Source organism: Misgurnus anguillicaudatus, chromosome 13 (genome assembly GCF_027580225.2).
Source record: "Misgurnus anguillicaudatus chromosome 13, ASM2758022v2, whole genome shotgun sequence".
Taxonomy (NCBI): domain Eukaryota; kingdom Metazoa; phylum Chordata; class Actinopteri; order Cypriniformes; family Cobitidae; genus Misgurnus; species Misgurnus anguillicaudatus.
In genome coordinates, this window is record NC_073349.2 from 8,746,851 (window position 1) to 8,763,707 (window position 16,857).

A 16,857-nucleotide genomic window follows, 5' to 3' on the forward strand; every position below is an offset into this window, starting at 1 on the left:
CGATTTAACCCCTGATTATAACATATATATTTTTTTATGAGAATTACAAACATTAATGAAATTGTTTTTTATTTATTTTTATTAATGAAATTGTACTTGTTTACTTTTTTTTTTAGATGTTTATAGATTTAAAAATATACTGATACATTTTATGGATGTCTGAATAATATACATAGAGCTGGGGACATGTATAGATCAATAATAATATTGGTCGTTAAGAGATGTGCGTTAATTTATGAGTGAAAAAATAAAAATCAACAGAAACACGCCACTTTTATTTTGAAAGCATCAACGGAACAGTCATAGCTGGATTTGTGTCGGCTGCTTCACGTTAGGGCGAATGACAGATTATTATGAACGCTGTTATTTTTCTCCTGTGCGTGTCGTCAAAGATAAATATTTGTAAAGAAAATATGACATTTTTCACTTTTCTTAGCTCAAGTCTTCTGTTAGGTTTATATTTGCTCTGATTGAATTGCTCAATAATTTTAAGAGCTATGTTAGACAGTTGACATTGCCCTGTTACATATCGTACAGCGGATCAGCCTGAAATCAACATACGATAGATCTGCATTTTAAATACGTCACCAATATTAGCATCTGAATTGCCATGTGTGCATATTTTGGAGTTTAATTATCATCATCGTGATCTTCTCTATGATGCCCGTAAACAGCTGTCAAACCTGTAAACCTGGACTGATCTGCTGAAATGAGAGGGTAACGTTAACTAAATAGGGGAGCACTGATTTAGCAGTCGTCTGAGATGGGTGAGTATGAGGAGAGTTTGTATGGGCTCGGGGGGGAGACTTTTCCCCCCGATTTTTTCCCCCCTCCACCACCTCGTCCAGTCGCTCGGGAGCGAATCCACATCCAGAAGAGCAGCGTCTGCTCCAGGGCTTACTTCGTGGTGGTGATGGCCTTCTTCCACATCTATATCATAAATATCATAGCTTTGCTGCTGTACGTGCACTACAACACCGGTTCTGGAGAGCAGGATATACCCCTTGAGAAGAGCACGAGTATCCCCAGACCCACAGCTGCTGAATACCAAAGCCCATCACCTAACCTGAATCCAGAGCACTCCTTTTATCTGCCCCGTCTGGAGGGCATTCGGGTATGCTTACTGTCACTATCATAAAGTTAGGGATTTTATTTATCTGTTCATATTTTCTGTCCTTCTTGCAGTTAAACAGTGTTCTTCAATAAGGGGGCCGGGGACCAAACTTCCAAGGGGGCTTTAAGATAGGGTGACCAGATTTTTAAAATGATGATTTTACTTAAACAAGTAAAAAAAACAGATGCCTTGTTTTAAATGGAAGGCTTATTTGATGAAATGTATACTTTTCTATTTAGATCAGATTTTGTAAGGTACAAATTTTGTTTGGTACCAAGTACCTTTGAGATACTAATATGAACTTTTGGGTGCAAAATGTTTACTTTTTTGAAAGGGTACTTCCCCAGTGGAAGCTAGGGATAATTTGTACGGTGTTCCTTTTTAATTTTATAGTTTCAAAAATGTGCCAAATTACTTTTAAAAAGTCCATAACAGATAACTGTCCTTAGAAAGGTATAACAGAAGTTATTTCAAGGTTATTATGATACTCCGGTGGGGTTATTAAAGAGGATATTTTACAAGACTTTTTTAAGATGTAAAATAAATATATGGTGTCCCCAGAGTGCGTATGTGAAGTTTTAGCTCAAAATACCCCATAGATAATTTATTGTAGCATGTTAAAATTGCCACTTTGTAGGTGTGAGCAAAAATGTGCCGTTTTTGGGTGTGTCCTTTAAAATGCAAATGAGTTAATCTCTGCACTAAATGGCAGTGGTGGTTGGATATTGCAGATTAAGGGGCGGTATTATCCTTTTATGACATCACAAGGGGAGCCAAATTTCAATGACCTATTTTTCACATGCTTGCAGAGAATGGTTTACCAAAACTAAGTTACTGGGTTGATCTTTTTCATTTTCTAGATTAATAAAAGCATTGCGGAATTTCCCACCGGTTAATCAGTGCGTGACAAACGAAGGGCTTATAAATGTGCATGCAAACGTGCGCATTTTACTTTCACTTTTGAATTAGACGCAACTGTTTGCGTACGCTGCGTTAAATCGCTTATGAATCCCTGTGCAATGCGAGTGCAACAGCTGTTTTAATTAAGTGCTTGAGCCGGTGGCGGAAATCCGCCAGTCCCAAGCTGAGTAACGTTAACCGTCTCTTTCTCCATTTAAAGCGCTGCTTGAATAAAAGGTTAATTATTATTCTTAATGAAAAACACAACAACAAAACTATCTCGCTTATATTAAACATTATATACGTAAATTATAACATAAATGAGTAAGCACGCGGCTTCTGCCATCGTCTGGTCAGTCAGCTCGCCTCAAAACGACAGTGGAAGACGGTGACGCGGTTGGCAAGTGCTAACCGGTGAGCGGCTGAACCTCCGTAATCACCGGTTATACCGACTATCGCAACAAGCCTATTGCGGACCCAATTATAGCACTTAAACATGGAAAAAGTCACATATGATCTCATTTTTTTTAAAGTGATTTATTTGGAAGTAATTGATGTTGTTGATATTTTTTAAAGTGATTAATAATGTCATGTCATCTTTGACTCAGGTTGGACACGTGCAGAGAGTTTCTCTTGTTCCTGACCGGACCCATAACCTGCGAACCCTCAGCTTGAAGCCCTTGCTGTTTGGTGAGTTTCTAGATATGTATTATTTATGTATAAAAAAGGGTGGCTATAAAAATGAATCTTCGAAATTTTTGTTAAGCACATAAGTATTAAATGTCTAGGTAATAATAAAGGTGCCGTAGAATGTAAAACTGTATTTACGTAGGCATAGATGAATAATAAGAGTTCTGCTAATGACATATTGTGAGCCTCCTTATGTAAACCTTGTGCATGCAAAAAAACCTCTGGAAAACTGGCCAATCTCAACATAACACCAACTGTGACGTTACAGTCGTGATGTACGCCCCAACATTAAATTACAAATTAAATTAAGTTCTATGTTATTACAATGCTAAAAACAAAGTTGTGACTGTTAAAGTAGCGCTATATGCTAGTTAATGCTAGCATTTAGGCTAAAGTTTTACTATTGATGTTATAGTTAAGTTTTGCATGTCTACACTGAAAAAAAAAAAACACAAACTTACCGCTCAGAAACGTCCATTAACAATCTCCAAATAATTGATTATTTCTTAAATTCTGTATCTTCGTCTGATACAGACTCAAACATAAGATCTGTTTAAACACACACACGAGCTACTGAAATGAGCTGCTCTGAGAAACAGCCAATCAGAGCAGAGCTCAACATTATTATTTATGACCCTTTCAAGTAAGGAAATAATGGACCGTTTCATTCTAAGGGCAAATCCTAGGGTTGTAAATGACATGTAAAACTGTCTCTGGATCATTTTTGCACTTAATAAAGCCACATACCTTCCATGTAGATATCAGAGAAGAATTTCAATGCATTCTTTGGCACCTTTAAAATTTGCAACATTAAATTGACACATGGACTCCATCTTCAAAAACAATTGAAATTGTTTATTATTTTAAGTTTAAAAAATATATAAAACAAGTATCTTCTATTATTTACAATAGTTATGAACACTACAAGATACACACACTCCCAAAAATACACTATTCACCCTCTACACCGGTGGCTTTTCCATTTGCGGGCAGCCTGGTTGATGTGCCGCTGGCGTTTTCCCCAGCTAAAGGCTTTCGTGACCAGCAGTCTCCTTCCAGTCACGTTGCCCGTCAACAGGAAGGTACCCCCATTAGGATGGCGGCGGGTCAAGTTGCCCACGCAGGTGGCGTCTCGCTCTAGCCACATTGTCAGGCGACTCCTCATTTCCCCTCCCAGCAGTGGACCGTGCTTCAGAACTTCGACCCGAGAACCCAAGGAGAAAATTGTCAGGACAGAGCTGCTGGAGTTCAGTTTGGATAAGCGGACTTTGACCACTATAAGATATATAGAGGATAAGACCGTGATTAGTAAATGCAAAATCGATTTGGTGTAATATTCAGATGTGATCAAGCAAAAACTAGATATTCTTACCAAAGTCGCTTTTACAGAATAGACCCAGCAGCTCTTTGGATGATGTAGCCTCCTCTAACTCGCAGTCTGTGCAGCTAGCACGCGGCACCACTAAAACAAACCAAAACATCTGTCAGACAGAAAAAACGATCTTGCAATCCATGTTGTTTGTGATCTGAGAAAAATCATGGTCTGTAATGTAAAATAAATTAAGGGGCGGTTGTTTACCTCTTCCTTCATTGCTGGTGCCATTATGCATATGAGGAACCGAGGATATGCACATCAGGTGATCTTTGGGAAACTGATCGCATTGCAGGATCCTAGGCCAGGGGTAACCATAACAGCTCATGATGGGAGCGCAGCTGTCCCGTACAGACTCGCACAAACTTCTACACGGTGAAATGATCCTGGAAAGCATTCATAGATTTTGCGTTGATGTTTCAATGTAGTAAATAAAATGTTAAAAGTTAAATATGATGATGTTGGTTTGAAATTTGCAATTTATAATTGTCTATGAAACGAATCCTAAACTATAATCCTTGAAAACATCACAATAAACATTTATTCTGCGAATAATTTGTCTAATAGCGTACGTCATTAACAGCACGTTTCTTAACATTGACAGTAATCACAAACCAAAGACACTGCTAATCCACCAGAAAGCTGTCTTACCTCTCAAGGCACACGGGTGCAAACAGCGAGCAAAGAAAGATTCGGGCGTGCGGGTGGCATTCGCGGGCGAGGAGCGGCAGCCAGCTGGTGCTCTGCTGGACTGCTTCTGCTGGCGATTCATGTCCCAGTAAGTTGGGTATCCGCATGATGTTGTAGCCCAGGCCCTGGCACAGAGCCATGTTGGTCGGGATGGGCACACAACGAGAGGTGCCCTGATGTTCCCAGTGCTCACTGGGTATGGCACCGATGCCGTGGCCAAGCAGGAGCAGCAGTAGAGCGGGCACAGGTGGGGTCATAGTCCAGAGTGCTTGCTTAGGATGAGTGACTGGAAGAGTCGGTCCAAGGAAATGATGGAGTAGGTCAGTCATAGGTGTATTTATACTCCATTGTCTGAGGCTCATTTGAGTGAGGGCGGATCTTCGTGGGAACATGAGATTGGATTGGTTGAGGAGTCTGTGTGTATTGGCTGATAGTCTGGATAGATAGATAGATAGATAGATAGATAGATAGATAGATAGATAGATAGATAGATAGATAGATAGATAGATAGATAGATAGATAGATAGATAGATAGATAGATAGATAGATAGATAGATAGATTTACATGAGAGTCAAAGTGTAAAGTTTAAACCCGTAGGATTATTCGGCTCTGACAGAGGTGTGTGAAAGGAAGTGTTTAAGTGCTGTGATGTTCAGGAGTTTATCTTCCCCTGCTGGGAGCACTACACAATGTCTACCCCAAAAATGTCCCTCACTTCCTCTCCGATTCGTTCCCAGGACCCCTTCCTCCCCTCAGCCAATCTAATGAGTCTGTGGGACAGCATCTCTCCCAGACAAACCATGCGGAAGTTAAAGCGCACATGCATATATATATTTAATGCGTCGTCTGCATTTGAATGACACAGAACAATAACAGTGATTGATAACAGTGAAACCTAAATACGGAAATCCCATCCCAAAGACAATGACCTCCACCGACACATTAATGGCACTGTCTCATTAACACTTTCAATGGGCCGGGCAATACCATAAAGTCTTTAAGAGGGAGGAGACATCTTTTTATACAAATCTTTACTGAGATTTACCTGGTAAATTTGGCCTTTACTTAAACCACACTTAAAGAAGTCGATGCAACGCCCATAAAAGTATTTGATAAAGGCCACAATAACGATAATTTAACTTATTTTAAGGCATTTTTTAAGTAACATTTCTTTAAAAACAGGTGTTACTTTGCAAACAATATAGTGCTTGGCTTTAAATTACGTAACAATAGTTTTCAAAGGCAAATTGTATTTGGGTACTAAGGTGTGAAATATTAGTGGAACATGGACATAGTTAATATGGTTTTGCTTTGGTTAGGGGAGCTGACTTTTACATTTAGGCATTTATGGAAATGCTTTTATCCAAAGTGATGTACAACAGTAAGGAAAACGATTTCAGAGACAATAATATAAAAGTGCAATGCAAAATGACATGTTTCAACAAATTTTAGAGACAATACCTAATATTGAAAGAGGAAAAGAGGAAAGAGAGAAGAAAGAGAAAGGAGAATTTTTTCTACACTGTAAAAAAGATGCAGCATTTTTGTCAAATCAACATATATTTTTATGCTACTTTATAATTTAACAAATTAGGTTAAACAATTTCCAAGTTTTTTTAACTTCATGCTGCATTTATTTTACAGTGTATATCATACAATATATACACTGTTTCACAAATTTATTAGACCACCTGTCTATTTGTCTCAGACGATCCCGCATCATAAAGTGCTCTAATGAATAGTTCACCCAAAAATGAAAATTCTGTCATCATTTACTCGCCCTCATGTTCACTGCAAAAAAAAAAAAACTTAGGATTTTTGCCTTGTTTTCAGTATAAATATCTAAATAAAAATTCTTAAGTTAAGATGATTTATCTTGATGATCAAATAAGTCTAGTTTATAGACAAAAAATATAAAATTTAAGTGAATTTGTGCTTAAAACAAGCAAAAATATCTGCCAATGGGGTGAGAAAAAAAATATCTAATAATAAGTTTTCTTTTTGGCAGATATTTTTGCTAATTTTAAGCACAAATTCACTTAAATTGTACTTTTTTCTAAAATCTAGACACATTTTCTTAGGTCATTTTGCTCATCCAAAAAATACATAAAGAATTTTTAGATATTTCTACTGAAAACAAGACAAAAATACTAAGTAAGAAAGTCATTTTTTGCAGTGTTGTTACAAATCTGTATACATTTCTATGAGAAAATTATAGATTTTTCCTTTTTTGGTGAACCATCCCTTTAATGCGACCTTTTCCGAGAGTTTAGGAGGGATGATTGTCAAATTTAATTGACGTTTTATACACAAATTTAAAGGGGCACATTTAAGTTCTCTCGGATGTCAGAAAAGAATCAAGTATAACATTCAACCATTAAAACTTATTTTTCTATTAAGGACTGCAAGTAAATAACTGTAACTGGTTTTCTGAATAAAAATAATGAAATGCTTATATTTTTTCTGCCTTTTTGGTAAAACAGAGAATTTGAAAATGCATAGATTACAATAATTACATTTTAGCATAAAAAATACTTTGACTAAAGAGCTTACATGTCAATGGCAGACGGCCAGTTCAGATTAAGCGAGTATCTGGAAAACGTGAGCATCTCTTTTATCATAAATGCTTTAGACGCGTGTGCAGCAGGCACTTATTTTGACGTGTGATGCAAATGTTTACATGTCGCACCAAACACATATTTTGACATGATGAGCCCCACACGATGGGCTAAATACGTGTTTTGACGAGCTTCGGATTCAAGTCACCGCCCATCACTGTTACACATACTGCTAGATAAACCATAAAAATGATTTTGGTAACCACCAATACTGTTAGTTTAGTGCCGCTGTGGCACAAACTTTACCTTATGTTGGCCGTATAATAAATGTATTAAGCATTTTATATTATTGGCCCAGTTGTTTTAAAGTAATTGCAGACTGCTAAGAAATGCAAAGAATGATATGTTTGCAGATGGTTTGACATTTGTTATGTAATCCAATGATATTCGTATGTTCTTGAGTGTGACCCAAGTGTCTAAATCCTTGTTGGGTTTATGTAACATCAGGCCGAATTCACATTGACGTGGAAATGAATAATGGTTCTCACCAAATGAGAACTGATTACATTACCACCCATTTGCAATAAACTCCAGTGGCGGGCAGGTTTGTGTATTAGCCCTGCATAGTGTGACAGTGATCCTTTAATCTCTCGTCTAATCTCATAATGTTCGCTCACTCATTCTCGCTCTGTCTGCCTTTCTGCGTAACTCTCGCAGCACTTACTGCCACAATGGATCAAACAGAAATGATCTGAAATCAGTGTTTAAGACCCTCTTAACACATTGTTAACACTGTGCTGTGCTCCTCACTCAAACTCCTAAACTGTTAAACAAATCACAACAAGTATACATAAAAGTGTTTGTGTTAAACTTTATATTTTTTACCTCTCTTAGTAGTTAGCCGAGCATCACTATTCTATTACTAGTACTTGGTTTGATCCGTTTCATGCTACCTGATTATATCATGTGTTTCTTTAGCTCAGTTGGTAAAATGTTAGATTAACGTCGCACGTCATGGGTATGATGCCAAGGTGATCAAATTGAATATGCATTGGATAAAAGTATCGAAAATGCATAAATGTAAATTTTGAGGCAGATCACCATGCAAATCATCTCTTTGGTATTGTACAGCCTAGTGGGTATGTAAACAAACAGTAAACAATCCTTTATCTAACACCTTAAGTGGAAAATGTCACCCAAAGCATATTAGGAAATGCATAGCAGCAACATCCTAGGATAATGGTATGCTTTGCACCAGCAAGAAACTTTTTGTTTCTGCAGGATTCTTGGCAACGCAAAGGAGCAATTTCCAGTCAAAATTTGAAACATAATTTATCAGAGAAAGTATTGTATTGAACCAACTGTTCATATTTTCCTAAACCCTTGATGATAAGAGTCCAGCAAAATGTCATTTACATATGTTTACAAGTTTTCTATTTTAGATGAGGGAAACATGCATGCGTTATCGGTGTGAGAAAGAAAAGTTTTTGGGAGATAACCCAAATAGATACTTTGCAGGAATTCTGTAAGTTAACATGCCCAAACCAGACGCAATAATAACAAACAAATAGAGAAGGAACTCTTTAAAGAACATTTAATATTTATTTTAATTTAATTTAATTTTTGTATGCGCATTTGTAAGGAAGGAAGAAACATGTTATGAATGTTGTGCAAATGACAATTTGCACATACTAAATTATATATATAATATATATTTATTTATTTATTTATTTATTTATATTTATATTTATATTTATATTTATATTTATATTTATATTTATATTTATATTTATATTTATATTTATTTTAAATTACTCCGACTTGACACTTGATCTCTGTTCTTGGTCTATGGATGTGACCATTTTAATAACCTAAAGTGATACTTCAGCCAAATATCAATATTACCCCATGATTTACTGACCCTTAAGCAATCTGAGATACACATGTCCATCATCTTAACAAAGGTCTTTTGCAGGTAATCAATGCAATTTTGTAAGAAAAATATCCATATTTCAAACTTTTTAAACTATAACTATATAATAACTATATAATAAATCTTTGACTCGTGTGATTAATGACATTCACTGAGCAATGCACCTATCTCACTCTCATGAATCACATAAGTCCAAGATGGCATTGTTACCGGAAGCAAGTTATTACAGTTCATAAAGTTTGAAATATGGTTATTTTTCTAACAAAATCGCATCGATTATCCCTGTTTTATACCATTATAAAGCTCGGAAGAGCAAGGAAATTAAAATTCAACTCCAAAATTCAACTTCAGATGTGTTTGTCTGAAAGATGATGGAAAACCTTTTTTATTCTGTTGATACTTGAAAAGGTTTTTAATCAAGTCAATTCAAACATCATTCTAAGATTTCTAGAGGAAATACATTTTAAACATCTTTTCTATTCTTCCTTTATTTAATTACACTTTATTATCCCCATGAATGTAGCCTTAGAAGCTGGTGTGGCGTTTAAAAGAAAAGAATGATAATGGACGTGTATCATGGATGGCTTGAGGGTGAATAAATCAGGGGCTAATTTTGATATTTGGCTGGATAACTATGGGTTCAACTCGAGTCCGAGTCAACATCCACACCAAAGATTGAGTGTCGAGTCTGAGTCAAGACCAACACTGATTTAAACCACCAATTTTTGACATCATACATATCAGTATGGTTAAAAAAAGTTGGGTAAAAACTTTACTTTTCATAATAAGGTTGTGCATGGACTTGCCCAAAGTGACAAAACTAAATGTATAGATTAAATTCACTGTAAGTCACTTTGGTTGAAAGCATCTGTCAAATGCATGATTGTAAATGTTATAACTTGTTTTTAAGAAATGTATTTTATTTTTACAAAACAAAAAACAAAACAATTGTGTGATACTATACCCAACATTTTGATACACATTCTGTTATTCATTAAACTGGCCTTCAGAAATACATTTGAAATGTTTTGATTACTTTTAGAGCATCTTTGGTTAATGTTGTTGACATCCATGTATTTTAGAGATCCCAGGTTTCCTAAGTGTGGAGGAAAGCAGTGTGGTGATGCAGTTGGCCCAGCTGAAAGGTCTGACCCACAGCGCTCTCCTCACAGCTCCTGATGCTCAAGAGGAACAACTCACCCAGGATGAGCTTTTCAGTCTGCTCGACCTTAACCAGGATGGTCTTCTGCAGATGGAGGAGGTCAGACCAACAAAGATATCTGTCAATTGGTAGAGCATTGAAGTAGTGGCGCAAAAGTTCATGAGTTTGTTCCCAGGGAACACACACATGCTGCTAAAATGTAAACCTTCGAGGTCTCAGTGGATAAATCATCTGCCAAATGCTTAAATGTAATTGTTAATGTAAACAAAAAATGTGGATAAAAAATAGTTTATCCAAAAATGAAAAAGTGCTGTTGTCGCACCACGGTACCCTTTTGATAGTTTGGCAAACAGCAGCTTGGATATTCTCTGTGATCTTCTTTTGTGTATGAATGGATAGAAAAGGGATTCCGAATAACACAAGGATGAGTTTAGGAAATTAATCAATTACCGTTCTTACGCATGCAAACTATAATTGCACAGCTTCTGTTCGAGACTGTAATAAAATGAACATATTAATAGCATTTGTGTCCTGACACAGATTTTGAGTCTCTCTCACTCCACCGATGGATCTTGGCTGAGCTCCTACAATTTACGGAAAATCCACACCGGGCTTGAGACCAGCCCTTCTGGTAAGCGCTTGTGCGTGAGTGCCGCTCTCTGATACAATAACACAACAAGCCGTGTTTTTTAGCAGTTTCCGGATGGATCTAATTGTCACTCATTCAAATCTCATTAATATGAGGGTTACAGACAGACACAGTCCCCTCTTCCGGTGCTCCGGCCCTATTGTCTGGGTGGCATCCCGCTGTGGTTCGGTTCCGGAGGGGAAGAGTGATGATCTAGTGACCCGTGACAGAAATAAGAAATGCTATTGTTATTCTTGCCTTGTTTACTGTAATGCTGCTATTAACTGGTAATGTTTAATATATAAGTGGTTGGTTATGCAAGCATCCATATTAAAGGATTAGTGCATTTTCTTAAACAAAGGGTCCAGATAGTTTGCTCACCGCCGTGTCATCCAAGGTGTTGATGTCTTTCTTTGTTTAGTCGAGAAGAAGTTGTGTTTTTTGGGGAAAACATTCCAGGATTTTTCTCGTTTTGATGGACTTTGGTGGACACCAGCACGTGGCAGTTTTGGTGCAGTTTCAAATTGCAGTTTCAACGGAGTTTCAAAGGACTCTAAACGATCCCAGGCGAGGCATAAGGGGCTTATCTAGCTAAACGATTGTCATTTTTGGCAAGAAAGGTGAAGGATATGCGCTTTTGAACCACAACTTCTCGTCTATCTCCGGTCCTGTGAAGCCCCAGGGCCACCTTATGTAATTGCGTAATGCCCTGAAAAAAAACGCACATTTGCGGACCATTTTAAACAATAAACTGACACAAAGACATTAATTAGTATCATTCGACATAAAACAACGTCGGTCCTCTTTCTCCACACTTGTAAACACTGGGGTGTAGTTTCGCATACGTCCTCCGTGACCTCTTGACGTCATGACGTATTGCGTGAGGCCGCGCTGGCGTGTCACATGACCGGAGGTGGATGAGAGGTTGTGGTTTGGAGGTGCATGTGATTTGTATTTCTTGCCAAAAATCACGGTCGTTTCGCTGGATTGGACACTTGTGCCTTCTTTGTGATCGATAAGAGTCCTTTGAAACTGCAATTTTAAACTGCATTAAAACTGTTACGTGTTGGGGTCCATTAAAGTCCATTAAAATGAGAAAAATCCTGGAATGTTTTCCTCAAAAAACATAATTTCTTCTCGACTGAACAAAGAAAGACATCAACATTTTGGATGACATGGTGGTGAGTAAATTATCTGGATTTTTTTTAAGAAAATGGACTAAGGGCGCAGTCACACCAAAAGCGCTTTAAACGCTTGCAAACGCAAGGCGCGTCGAACTGCCTTTTTTTAAAAAAAGAGCAGTGCGGCGCGGCTTTTCATATTGCTAAGCAACCACCGAGTCAGCTGTCTTGTCAATCAAATATTGAAGTGTGAGCGCTCTTTTGCTGTTAACTGTCATATTAGCAGAAACTTTAAAAAGAGGGCGCTTGCTCTGACCTTGTTTGAGGGTGAAAGGTGCACAAACACACAGGAGAGAGTGAGCGAGTGGAGTCCGGTTCTTCAAAGCAACTGTAAACTTCCCTCACCACAACGTAAGGCCCGCCTCTCCCCTCATTCGATTGGACAATGGAAGACGCGAATGACGTCAGGCGCTTCTCCGCTCTCAGCGCTCCTTCAAAAACACGTGCGCGGCAGGCGGCAGAAAACCGCAAGGCGCTCGGCGCGCATAAACAGCGCGCAAACGCGCCCTGCCCATAGAATATCATTCAAAAAAGGCGCCTGCAACTGCCATAAACGCTTTTGGTGTGACTGGCCCCTAATCCTTTAATGTTGCTCATACTTCAGAGCATTTGTAAACACAAATTGACACATACGATAATGTGCATTTCTTCTGAATGTATTTGGATCTGATATTGCTACATGGAAGTGATGTTCGATTCGCTCTTCCCTGATGTATCTACAGGAGTTTTGTCCCTGCAGGAGTTTAAGCGTGTCAGCGGTGGAGTGCTACAATATGGCAGGCCCGGCCAAGCATCGGACGGTCACACCAAAGTCAGGCAGAAAAGCACCAATACGCAGCTTTACCTCGGAGAGGGCACGCACCACCTGCTGAAGAACATTAGAAACCGGTAATGCATTCCAATAGTGGTATAAACCCCACAGCCATCAACCATCACAATGGCACCCTTGAGTCACTTAACTTGTACATGGTTAAATGACTTGGTTACATACTAGATGTCCTTTCCAGGGTGACCCGTTTAACGCGACTGCCGTCCTCGCTGGTTGATCTCAGCGAGCCAATGGAAGTGGTCCGTTATGAGCAAGGCGGGTTCAGCAACGCCCATCATGACAGCAGTCCCAGCAACCCAAACAGCAGCTGTGCTCATACACATCTGGCAGCAAATAACTCAGCCTCCAACCAGGTTGCATGCAGGTACGTTTTTGTAATTCAAGGTTAACTGAAAAGCATCAAAGTGAGATATGTAAATGTTATCATGTGATTCTTTTTAATGGTGGTGTCTTACAGGTATTTGACAGTCTTGCTGTTTCTCAATTCTGTGAATGGAGGTGGAGAGACCAGCTTCCCCGTGGCTGACAACAGGACGTATGAAGAGGAGGTGAGCCGTGTCCTGTTTCTATGGCAACAGAGGGAGGTGAGGTCCCTCTGTTGCCATAGCAGCAACATAGCAACAAGAAGACGGGTTTGAAATGTGATGGTTTCGATACTTGGACGTTATCAAAGTGCTTTGTTGCTTTGCTTGAAACATAAGTGTGTGTGTGTGTGTGTGTGTGTGTGTGTGTTCCAGGTCTCTCAGCAGTACTGTGATAAAGGCAATCTGAAGGTCAAACCAGTGGCTGGCACCGCTCTGCTATGGTACAACCACCTCTCAGATGGCAATGGTGAATGTCAACGCTTTATCACATTCCAGTATTCTCTTTTTTGTAATATAAAAAGTTTTATATTTCCAGTACTTTTATAGACAAAAAATACAGAAATGGAAAAATTGTATTTCTAAAAAAAGACTTGGACCAGATAATGAAGAAAAAGCAGCCAATATACACTCACATAAAGGATTATTAGGAACACCATACTAATACTGTGTTTGACCCCATTTCGCCTTCAGAACTGCCTTAATTCTACGTGGCATTGAATCAATAAGGTGCTGAACGCATTCTTTAGAAATGTTGGCCCATATTGATAGGATAGCATCTTGCAGTTAATGGAGATTTGTGGGATGCACATCCAGGGCCGAAGCTCCCGTTCCACCACATTCCAAAGATGCTCTATTGGGTTGAGATCTGGTGACTGTGGGGGCCATTTTAGTACAGTGAACTCATTGTCATGTTCAAGAAACCAATTTGAAATGATCTGAGCTTTGTGACATTGTGCATTATCCTGCTGGAAGTAGCCATCAGAGGTTGTGCGTGTTGTGGCTTCACAAATGCTTTGCTGCATACCTCGGTTGTAACGAGTGGTTATTTCAGTCAAAATTGCTCTTCTATCAGCTTGAATCAGTCGGCCCATTCTCCTCTGACCTCTAGCATCAACAAGGCATTTTCGCCCACAGGACTGCGCATACTTTTCCTTTTCACACCATTCTTTGTAAACCCTAGAAATGGTTGTGCGTGAAAATCCCAGTAACTGAACAGATTGTGAAATACTCAGACCGGCCCGTCTGGCACCAACAACCATGCCACGCTCAAAATTGCTTTAATCACCTTTCTTTCCCATTCTGACATTCAGTCTTGAGTTCAGGAGATTGTCTTGACCAGGACCACACCCCTACATGCATTGAAGCAACTGCCATGTGATTGGTTGATTAGATAATTCCATTAATGAGAAATTAAACAGGTGTTCCTAATAATCCTTTAGGTGAGTGTAGATTTCCTTCAATATTCTTTATAAGTCATCTCAGGGTAAGACATTAAGAACCTGCTTGAAAAATGCCAAGAATACACTTATGCAAATAATAGGCAAAGGGTTTGATTTATTTTTGATGCTTTTAGTCACAACATAATTCCTTTACATATAATTGCGGTTCAAGTCCGGCTAGGTCAGGTGACCTTTTAGTGTGAAGTTTGCATGTTCTCCCAGTGTCACCGTGGGCTTACTCCAGGTATTCCGGTTTCCTCCCACAGGCCAAAAACATGCTGGTTATATAAATTTGGACATACCCGTGTGTGTATGGATTAACCAGTTATTGCCATGAATATAGCCATATAGATGCTAGAATGGTGTTAAACAAGAAATATAAATTCTGCATGGTTTAATTCTATCAGGTTGGGTTGGTGAGCTGGATGAATTCTCCCTGCACGGGGACTGTTTGGTCACTCAGGGCTTCAAATGGACAGGAAGTGTGTGGGTGAACATCGACCCTGATCAGCGACGTCAAGAGCGATACCAGCGGCTGATCTCGTGGCATCCAGATGGGGAAGTCAAAAGGGCAGAGCATGGTGACCTTCACCAAGATCTCTAAACCAGACTTCGAGTTAGTAGTTATGCTTTTATGTTGACCTGGAGTCAGTTTCTATTGGGCAAGCCATTATGTCAAACCTCAGTAAGAGATACTCACTTCTTTAAGCATTACCTTAAATTGCTGTCACCCCTGCTAGTGTAACATATATTATTTAATATTCATGACTTGAACGGGGAAGTTGCTCCTTTAATAGCAGCTAAACATTCACTGGTTTATTTAGCTGATATCGCACAAGTTGTTTTTGCTATACATTCACTATTTATAAGAGTCTATTTATTAGATGTTGCATATTTATTGATATCATTATTTATTTGATATTTCTATTTATTGAATTATTTATTTATTATTATATATGTGGTACATATAGGTACATGCATATATAATCACAGCGTGTGTCTATCTCAGGTTTGGTTAAGCACAGATTGTGTTTTCATTGTAATGCACTATTTTAAAGAAATTGTCATATGTAAGTTAATTTATTCGAAGTGAGAAATAAATTATAGAACACATTATGTGGTGTGATTTGGTTATTTGGCCAACATTTGATTTTCTATCTAATTATTTTCAGAATCAGATTGTGAATTCTTTGGCCAACATTTGCAAGTGTCTCCCACAAGATGGCGCTACAGCAGTCCTAATGGAACTCAGAAGATATGTAAACATGTAGCCAAAATTACCTTGCAAATAATAATGTAATAGCTACAGTTAGTTGTAATGCCTCAAATGATAACACTAATGGTCAAAGTACATACAACTCTAAAGGAAAATACTAAAACTGCAAATTGCTTGCTTGTCTTAAGACTTTGCAATATATTCATGCAATTAGGCCTATTACATTTCAGCTGCCTGTTATTATATTAAGTACATGGCTTTGAATATCTTAATGTGGAACTAAAATGAGCCTCATTAATAGTAGTTTACATTTATTTATTCATGTTCTCAACTTTTTTACTCAAGGGCCTCCTATTGCCCAGAACAATATTTAAAGGTATATATCAATATCAGTGCTTGGCGTGACTAGACAGATGTATATTCATTGCAAAAATAACCAAACAATAAGAAACATCTTGATGTTTTAACTTATTGTAATGCTTTTTTGCCTTATTTTTAATAATTTAAGTCATCTTGGAAATTTGTTGAGGCCCCCCAGTGGGCCCCCGGACTCCTGGTTGAGAAACACTGAACTAAAGTAGCTTACGGGTGGGCAGTTTTATGACATTTTATAAAATAAATTTATCATAAATTCTGTGTAACTAAATCTCTGGAAAATAAGGTGACTAACAAACAGCACTACTACTTAAGTTTAATTTAAATATTATGTTTTGGAATGTTTTATGTCATAAATTTTCTTTGGGAGGCCAAGTATACAAGGGGGGCTTCACGCCGAAAAA

General features: G+C 38.2%; 2 protein-coding genes across 2 annotated transcripts; one reads left to right on the forward strand and one right to left on the reverse strand.

Moving 5' to 3' along the window:
- The first annotated feature begins 294 nt into the window (after nt 1-294).
- p4htma (prolyl 4-hydroxylase, transmembrane a) lies at nt 295-15,978 on the forward strand. The gene is made up of 9 exons (XM_055187967.2): nt 295-1,114; nt 2,623-2,704; nt 10,341-10,519; nt 10,961-11,051; nt 12,952-13,117; nt 13,237-13,422; nt 13,516-13,606; nt 13,796-13,889; nt 15,270-15,978. The coding sequence occupies exons 1-9, from the start codon at nt 764-766 to the stop codon at nt 15,464-15,466; spliced, it is 1,437 nt and encodes a 478-aa protein (XP_055043942.1). The 5' UTR covers nt 295-763; the 3' UTR covers nt 15,467-15,978.
- Nucleotides 2,724-6,553, reverse strand: LOC129430606 (secreted frizzled-related protein 5). The gene is made up of 4 exons (XM_055187969.2): nt 4,728-6,553; nt 4,284-4,462; nt 4,077-4,166; nt 2,724-3,979 (listed from the first exon to the last, which is right to left on the reverse strand). Exons 1-4 carry the CDS (start codon nt 5,156-5,158, stop codon nt 3,660-3,662), a joined length of 1,020 nt encoding a protein of 339 aa, XP_055043944.1. The 5' UTR covers nt 5,159-6,553; the 3' UTR covers nt 2,724-3,659.
- Nucleotides 15,979-16,857: the final 879 nt, after the last annotated feature.

What these genes read in the sequence shown, in the direction of transcription:
- p4htma (XM_055187967.2), top strand. Translation starts at nt 764, where the DNA reads ATGGGTGAGTATGAGGAGAGTTTGTATGGGCTCGGGGGGGAGACTTTT. An exon ending in GTCTTCTGCAGATGGAGGAG is followed by an intron (nt 10,520 to 10,960) that starts GTCAGACCAACA and finishes GTCCTGACACAG; the next exon opens with ATTTTGAGTCTCTCTCACTC. An exon ending in CCACCTCTCAGATGGCAATG is followed by an intron (nt 13,890 to 15,269) that starts GTGAATGTCAAC and finishes TAATTCTATCAG; the next exon opens with GTTGGGTTGGTGAGCTGGAT.
- LOC129430606 (XM_055187969.2), bottom strand. Translation starts at nt 5,158, where the DNA reads ATGTTCCCACGAAGATCCGCCCTCACTCAAATGAGCCTCAGACAATGG. An exon ending in CACCAGCAATGAAGGAAGAG is followed by an intron (nt 4,167 to 4,283) that starts GTAAACAACCGC and finishes GGTTTGTTTTAG; the next exon opens with TGGTGCCGCGTGCTAGCTGC. An exon ending in ATTCTGTAAAAGCGACTTTG is followed by an intron (nt 3,980 to 4,076) that starts GTAAGAATATCT and finishes TATATCTTATAG; the next exon opens with TGGTCAAAGTCCGCTTATCC.